Source organism: Pipra filicauda, unplaced genomic scaffold (genome assembly GCF_003945595.2).
Source record: "Pipra filicauda isolate LSUMZ 115617 unplaced genomic scaffold, ASM394559v2 scaffold191_size1418713_pilon, whole genome shotgun sequence".
NCBI classification, from domain to species: Eukaryota; Metazoa; Chordata; class Aves; order Passeriformes; family Pipridae; genus Pipra; species Pipra filicauda.
Window position 1 is genome coordinate 958,286 of NW_024104300.1, and position 7,970 is coordinate 966,255.

General features: G+C 41.0%; 1 protein-coding gene across 2 annotated transcripts; it reads left to right on the plus strand.

Moving 5' to 3' along the window:
- Positions 1-535: 535 nt before the first annotated feature.
- CUNH9orf64 (chromosome unknown C9orf64 homolog) lies at positions 536-7,484 on the plus strand. Of its 2 annotated transcripts, XM_039380285.1 has the most exons (5): positions 536-934; positions 1,915-2,174; positions 5,439-5,634; positions 6,803-6,834; positions 7,241-7,484. In XM_039380285.1, exons 1-5 carry the CDS (start codon positions 598-600, stop codon positions 7,289-7,291), a joined length of 876 nt encoding a protein of 291 aa, XP_039236219.1. In that variant the 5' UTR covers positions 536-597; the 3' UTR covers positions 7,292-7,484. The 2 variants fall into 2 exon arrangements, with proteins under 2 accessions (XP_039236219.1, XP_027577383.1); XM_027721582.2 differs by having other exon boundaries at positions 6,803-7,484.
- Positions 7,485-7,970: the final 486 nt, after the last annotated feature.

Here is a 7,970-nt window from a genome sequence, read left to right on the forward strand (position 1 = left end):
CTAAGTAAGACATTGCGTGCAAGGCTGGCCTACTTGGCAGAGCTGTAACAAATCTGTAGAAAGTAAACAGTGCCATCAGCCTTGTGTGTTGTCAGAAGGAAGGCAGCTGGCACCTGGCTGGTTACTCAACGAACCGTAATTAAGAGGGAGAAGTCTACAAATCGAGGCAAAGGTTTTGGGCGAAATGCGAGTGAACCGGAACAGTTGCCGAATTTTGTGTGCCTCCAACTTGCTATGTACGGACGAGTGGGGTTGTGAGAGGTCGTTACTTTGGTGCTGTCCTGTTTTAATTCGGGAGGAAAGCTCAGCAAGTATCAACACGCAAATTTTTGTTCGAAGCAGAGCCTGTATCCTGCTGCAGCCTGGCAGGGTTGCGGGGGCCGATCCCGATGCTCCCCAAGTGCCGGCCCCGGCGCTCCTGCAACTCCGGGCTCTGTGCGCGCCCCGCCGCGGCGGGAGCCGCCCGGGCCCGCCCCGTCCGCGCCTGCGCGCGGCCGTGGCCTCGCGGGGTGGGGAGTGGAGCGGGGCCGGGATCTGGGTAAGCCCGAGCAGCTTCGGCGGGGCTGGGTTGGGCGGCGTGCGCGTGTCCTGCCCAGCATGGAGGGTTTCCCGTCCCCCCTGGAATCTGCCAAGTTCATCGCCGACCACAGCAAAGATGTCTCCGTGGACGAGGAGGGGGCGCGGCGGGTGGCGGAGAGCCTGTTTGACAAAGCCTCGGCCGTGGAGTTCGGGGTGGCGGGGTGGAAGAGTCTCCACGAGCTGAACCCCCGCGCCGCCGACAAGGAGGCAGTGGACTGGGTGTTCCTGGTGGACACTCTCAACTTCTCCTTCTGGTCCGAGCAAGAGGAGCAGAAGTACCTGGTGAAGTACAAGGATAAAATCTACAGCGGCTACTGGTCCCTCTGCGCCGCCGTCAACAGGGCCCTGGACGAGGGTCAGTGAGTGCCGGGGGAGCGGGGCCGGGCCGGGGGTACCGGGGCGAGGGCGATAGAAGCCGAGCGTCGAGGGTAAAACTAAGGAGGCGCCTCGGAAGCGGGACCCGCTGTTGTGAAGTGCTGCTCGCTGTTTCGATAGCGCTGTATGTGCGGGCCGTCCCGTAGAGCTCCGGGGAGGTAACTGGAAACGCTTCTAAAACATCCTCTTAGTGAAGCTACCTAACTCGTGGCTCTGGGTTATCTCTTCCATTCGAAAGACTTCTAAGGATTGGCAGTAGTCAGCTGTGGGTGACTTCACGTATGTTCTTAGGATAAATTGTATGTTTCCATGACAAATAAAAAAACGAGGCATAAACTGAGAATCGTCTGGACTAATCTGATACCAGAGCAGCTCCAGTAAGTCTGAAAACTCATATGCCTCTAAAAATATTTTAAAGTTTTGTAGTTTAGCACTTTAGCACTCACTCTGGTTGCTGTCCTCAGAAAAGAAAAAAAAATCTGTTTGTAGGTATAAATGAAAGTTTTAATTAATTTTCTGCATGGTTGGTTGTAAATTGAGGGGGCATTAGCATTAAGACACTTTTTGTAAATGCACAACGCGATTAGGATCCAGGGGAAAACGGGCCTATGCTGACTGCTCTAGCTATGTTACTGACTATATTTGCCAGCGTGCTATGTAAACACCCTACTCAAAATACAAAGACTAAGCAGCTGGGAAAAATTATGTACAAAAAATAAGAAAGGGTCCATGGTTGCCTGCTGGAAATGGTTCTCTATAGAAGCAAGCATTGTGGCACTCACAAATTTTGTTTTGAGCAGCTCTGTGAGTGCGATTATCACTGAAAACTAAGGTGATTGTAAGAGTTGATGAGACTTTTTAGATCTTCCTGTACAGGCGCTTTCATCTGTAGCAGACCACTGTGCTAGGTCCCGGGATATGTTACGATAGCCTAAACATCTCATTTTAACTTTTCTGAAGGAATACCTATCACCAGTGCATCATATTTTGCCACCATGACGCTTGAACAACTGAGGCATGTATTTCGCTCTGACACAGAAGTGCCTATACCTTTGCTTGAAGAAAGACATCGGGTGCTGAACGAAAGTGGAATAGTTCTGTTAGAGAAGTTTGGAGGATCTTTCCTTACCTGTGTTAAAATGAGTGAGAAGAGTGCTCAGAAACTACTACATCTTATACTGGAAAATTTTCCTTCTTACAGAGATGAAGCTGTATTCGAGGTAAGCTAGTTCTAAAGCTCTGAAAACAAAATCATGCAATTTAGTAACAGTAAAAGAGTCTTGGATTGTGTGCAACTAGACAGGACAGGAGTCACTTTTTTTCCCACCAGAGGACTGCCTTTTTTTTTTCATATGCTCTCTGTCTTCATTACTTTGATGTATTATTTTTATATACTCCAGGTTCCCAGTTAGATCACGCCTCCTGTGTACTCCTTAGAAGTGGATGGTATTTGAGATAATTCCTGCCTGAAAAATCAGAATATTTTTTCCTTTCTTTTCCTTCCCTTGAATTGCAGCCAACCCTCCTCCCCCCATCTTCTTTCTTCTTTTACCTTGAAGTTTTCCACAGCTAATGAAGAAAATTAAACTGGTAGAATTAATGTACAGCTACTGGGACTCCACCCTCTAACTGTTGTTGATTCAACAGGCTTTACACAAATGACTACAGGTTAGAAGTAACTCATACTTTTATCCATGTTGACAGTACACTGAAGATTTTTGGAGCTGTTTTCCTGAAAGAAACTGATGGGAAGTAAACAGAGTCCATCTGGTATTTTCTGTCTCCCAGTTTCTCCTATACAGATCTGCATTTAGCATCTGTGACATACGTAGCTGCTCCTGTGCTCAGCTGCATGTGCAATTGTATTCAGCTGTTATATTATTAAGTCCAAAAGACTTTATTTTAGTAACAGTGCAGCCTATACTAATAGTCCGTGCAGTCGTTTTAAAGTAGCTCCTTGGAATACCAGTCACTGGAGCTTGGAACTTGTTGCATTTACTATCCTTTAGTAGGTGGCATGATTTTATTTTCCTTTGTCTCCTGCTATGAAGTAAGGTATGCTTACATGAAAAATCAGAGGTTCTTTCTATTTAATCTTTGAAGCTATTGGTTTAGTTAATTTGGGGGTTTTTTTTACATATAAAGTAATATTTTAACAATTTTTATGATCAGAAAGGAAATATTTTACACGTAAAGTGATAGAGTATTTTCTTATCTTTATAGTGACTGTATTCATTGACGTTATGTCTTTCGTGAGATGATGACGAATGCTTTATAAAGCAAGCCTCCCTAAAAGCAGCAGCAGACTACAGAATGAAAAGGTGTTCCAAAAATGACCCTAGATCGTAAGCACTGACATAGTAATAAAGCCAGTTGCATGAATATGGAAGCTATTCTTCTGCTTTCAGTAAGCAAGATCTGTATTTTAAAGGTGGTGACATGGGTCACATTTTCAACGTCATTTCTATGGCAGCAGGTTGAGGTCTCACAAGTAAGACTTTGTGTTCAGTAAAGGGTTGGAGGGAACTGGAAAGATGGTGAGATATCCAAGAGCAAACCAGTGCTTTTCAGTAACTCTACACAGTAGAAGTATACATAATTATAAAATAAATGATACATTAGAATCATACTGTCACAGACTGCTACAACTGTCCTAAGTTCTAACCTTCTAGGGGAACTTCTAAAATAAACACAATTATTTGGCTATATGTTTTTCCAAACACATACACAAAATATTTTTCAAAATTATGTGTCTAATTATAGAAATTGCCCGTGTTTGTTTCTTCTGAAAAAGGAAATGCAAACCAAAACCTAAATCTCCAAAACATTTTTTTCTCTTTGGGTGGATAGTTCATATTTAGATGGTGTGCTGCATTTGATTCCCAACAGAAGTTTAAATTTTAGACTACTTTATACTCACAGTATCAGGGGTTTTGTGTTCTGACAAAGACATAGTGGAGTCTTTTTTGATCTTCCAGTCATTGACATTTCATGTATTTATCTTTTATTTGCCATCACCTGGCACCGGGCTTGTAAAATTCTCGTGATCTTCACGTTCTTTGCTGTTTTTCTTTACTAGCTGCACTATCACATTTTGTTCTTTGCCAACACAGTACTCCTCCTTTCCTTTAATATCAGTAGGCCATAATAGATGTATCCCCTGATACTAGCACATTGTATTGGAGAGAAGACGTAAGTATCTCTGTATGTGGTAGCTTTTCCTGGAAAAGAAGGGTGTTGCAGAAAAAAAAAAAAAAAGAATCATAGTTGTATTGCCATCTTGTAAAAAGTTTGTTTTTTTCGACAAATCGTACTTTCTTTCACAGACAGAATCATAGACTGGGTAAAGTTGGAAGGGACTGCAGTGGATCATCTGGTCCAAGTTTCCTGCTCAAGCAGGGCTATCCTAAAGCACATGGCACAGGATTGCTTCCAGATGGTTCTTGAATATCCCCAGTGAGGGAGATTCCACAACCTCTCTGGGCAATCTGTTCAGTGCTCAGTCACCTGCACAATAAAGAAGTTCTTCCTCTTTGAGATGTGGTATCATCCACCTAATGCTTTCCGTGCTTTCTGTTGAAAATAATAATGGGAAAATTTACTAGAAATATTTGTAAACTGTGGTGGCAGTAAGGTGGCAGAATAAGACTGGAAATAAGTTGAGTCCTCACCTATGTGTAATTCAGGTTAACCATTCCAGTTACATATTGTTTAGCACATGTTGTCAAAAGTCAAAAATCTCATCTAGCTTTAAAGAGAGGGAAAAAATGCAACCCACTAATACTTTTTTCCTTAAAAATGCAGATGCAGTCACACATTGCATTCATCATAGTGTGAAAACCTCAATAGCTTAGAGCTCATAGCATATCATTAGTTTTTACCCTTGTCAGTAGTCACAAAAGTTTAGGACAAAAATAGAACCATGCACAGTATCTAGGAAAATATTGTATGTGTAAGTACATCTTCCACTGGAATGAATTTTCCTCTCTCCTCTGCACAACACAGAGGAGCAGTCAATAAAGTTTTCCTAGAATTTTATTGCCTTAACGTTACAGATAAATTGATTAATAAAATGTTGTAATTGTCTAATCCAACACATGCCTATTATGCTTCTCTTGTCAAATTAAAAATGCTAGAGTGTCTGAAAATTAATGTTTGCTGGACTTTCAACTCCAGTATTTGCCAAGTGGATGTATACCAACATGAATGTGTTCTGAGGTCCAAGCAGATACTAAACAATAGAATTCCACTGTGGTGAATTCTATTATGTTGTTCTTTTATTTCAGTTTATTAATGAGCATTTCATGTAATCCTTGTTTGTAGTTTGGTATTTTGTATATATTAAAGGTGTTTCAGAGTGTTGCACTTTTATTCTGTTCTAGTTAACTAATATGTTTAACCATATGATAACTATAACTACATGTTATTCACTACATTTATTGATGTTTCAGGCACTTAAATAATCCATAAATTTCTTTCTTCAGAAAAAGAAGGTGTCTTTCTACAAACGAGCACAAATACTTGTGGCTGATACATGGAGTGTATTAGAAGGCAAAGGAGATGGCTTTTTTGATGATATTTCTAGTCTAACAATATTTGCAGACTACAGAATTCCTCAAGTTCTTGTTCACTTAAAAGCAATGAAGTATTCTGAAGAATTAATGAAGAAACTACGTGAAGGTTTGTTCTGCCCTTACTAATATTAAGTAATCTTATCTCTTGGCATGGTAGACTAAAACTAGTTCTAAAATGTAATGTTAGAACTAGTAACATGTAAGGGTTATGTATATTTTTTTCCTCCAAGGAACAAGGATTTCTTAGGTAGTGATGAGGTAACAGTAAGGAACTTTTTCCCTAACAGTGATCTTGAATGAGGTTTTAAGGTTTCTTTTCTATAAAGACTTGACTGTTCTGTGGATTAAACATTGATAAGGGAGGGATTAAAGAAAACTCTAAGCTAGTTGATTTCCAAGGGCTGCTGCTACCAAAACTATCTTTCAGCATGATTTCACCAATGATTTCTTCATTAATTCAAAGGCGAATATAAAAGCATGGGAATTCCTCTTTATTTGTACTGAACTTCTAGTTAACAAGCAAAGCAATATTATAAAGGTCCATTAAAAAAATATTGCTTTAAATGAATTTAATTGCATACAACTAGAGTCTCGTTTTTTAAGCATGGTTCCAACTTCCAATACTTATTAAGCATGAACTTTAGTGAATAAAAAAAATAAGCCAATCCTTTTTCCACTTTAAAATGACTGTATTTAGAGATAGGACTGCTGTTATGCAATTGCAGAATTACTCAGCAAGATAAACAGATCAATGCAACCGTCCATGGATCTTAATAGAATGGCCATATGTATGTCTATGTGTGTATCTATATATTAAGTAGACTAGATGGACATTTTATCTTTCCGTGAATCCTAATGAGAACATTCCCATTCAGGCCATTCCAATGGTTCCCTTTACATTAGGTTTTTGGGGGGGGGTTATCTTAGAGTTACCCTGGCAGAAAATAAACTATAAAATGTAGTAACTAACTATATACTAAAAAGTATACATAATGAAAGACTATCCTTTTTGTCTCTACAAGCAAAGAAATGGTCATATGATGTGCAGTATAGCCTGTTCTGTTGCTTTAATTGAATGGGAGGTAAACTTCTAAGTGCAGATGGTAAAATTAAAGTAATCATTAGAAAATTATTGTTTACAGTTATAGTGTAAGTCATGACAACTGGATTCTAGAACAGAATAAATATGAAGGGGAAAAAAATTAGCAAATTCAGACAGTCCTTGTCTTTCTGTCTCTTGCATGTAAATGGATTGCTGTCTCTTGTGTCTACAGGAACAATTTTCCAGTCTGGAGACAAAGAGGAGGTAGAGATCCGTGGCTGTTCTATTTGGTGTTGTGCATTGATTTGTAAGCATTTGCAGGAGCTCTATCAGAAGAAGGGTCAGGACATGCGTGAAAAGATCAATGCAGTCTTACTCGATTATTATCTTTGGGACTATGCCAGGGATCACAGGGAAGACATGAAAGATATTCCATTTCACCGAGTACGGTGTATATATTACTAAATCCAGTCGGATAGCTGTTGTATTGTTGCATTATCTTTTGAACTGCAGTTTTGCTTTTCATACTGTGGTTTGTCATGCACTAATTTGGAGCTGGTTAAATCAAATGTTTGTTTTCTGGTGATGTATTAACAACTTGCTTTTTTTTTTCTTCCTTTTTTTTTCTCTTTCCTCTTAATATTTTGCTTGTCCTGACTGGAATTAACAGTGTAAACTTTGCCGGACAGCCCATGTTAATGCAGGGTTTATTATTATTTGAGCTCTGCATTTGTGTATGTACCTGCCTGTGCGTGCATATCTCGCGGTGCACCTCGCCTCCCCATGGCTGGCACCTAATGCTGGTCCATCCCCTCTCACACCGGTGTGGAGGTAGCAGGTGCTCGGCACACGTTCAGAGGTGAGAGCGGAACTGGTCCATTCATCCAATAAACACTGTGGTGACACATGTGGCACAGTGTGTGTCTGTGTTTTCACTGGTGTGGGCAGCCCCTGGGAAAACAGGGGTTGGGGGGCTTGCTCCCTGCAGGAAGGGAAGGAGGGAAAGAATCAGAAAATGATTTAGGTTGGAAAAGGCCTCTGAGATCATCAGCTCCAACCTATGACCGAACACCACTTTGTCAACGAGAAGATGGCACTAAGTGCCATGACCAGTCTTTCCTTAAACACCTCCACGGACGGTGACTCCACCACTTCCTTGGGCAGCCCACTCCAATGCTGAATCACCCCTTCTGTGAAGTTCCTCCTGATGTTCAACCTAAACCACCCCTGGTACAGCTTAAGACTGTGTCCTCTTGTCCTACTGCTAGTTGCCTCGCTGCCAGGGAGAAGAGGCCGATACCTACCTTGCTACAACACTTGAAGAAAAGTACAAAGTCAGTGTTTACAGAGCCATAGTGCTGTCTACTCTCTTATACAGATCTGAATCATGGGTCATCTAC

Coding starts and splice junctions, on each gene's coding strand:
- CUNH9orf64 (XM_027721582.2), top strand. CDS start 598: ATGGAGGGTTTCCCGTCCCCCCTGGAATCTGCCAAGTTCATCGCCGAC. Junction 2,175..5,438: donor GAGATGAAGCTGTATTCGAG/GTAAGCTAGTTC, acceptor TTCTTTCTTCAG/AAAAAGAAGGTGTCTTTCTA. Junction 5,635..6,802: donor AATGAAGAAACTACGTGAAG/GTTTGTTCTGCC, acceptor TTGTGTCTACAG/GAACAATTTTCCAGTCTGGA.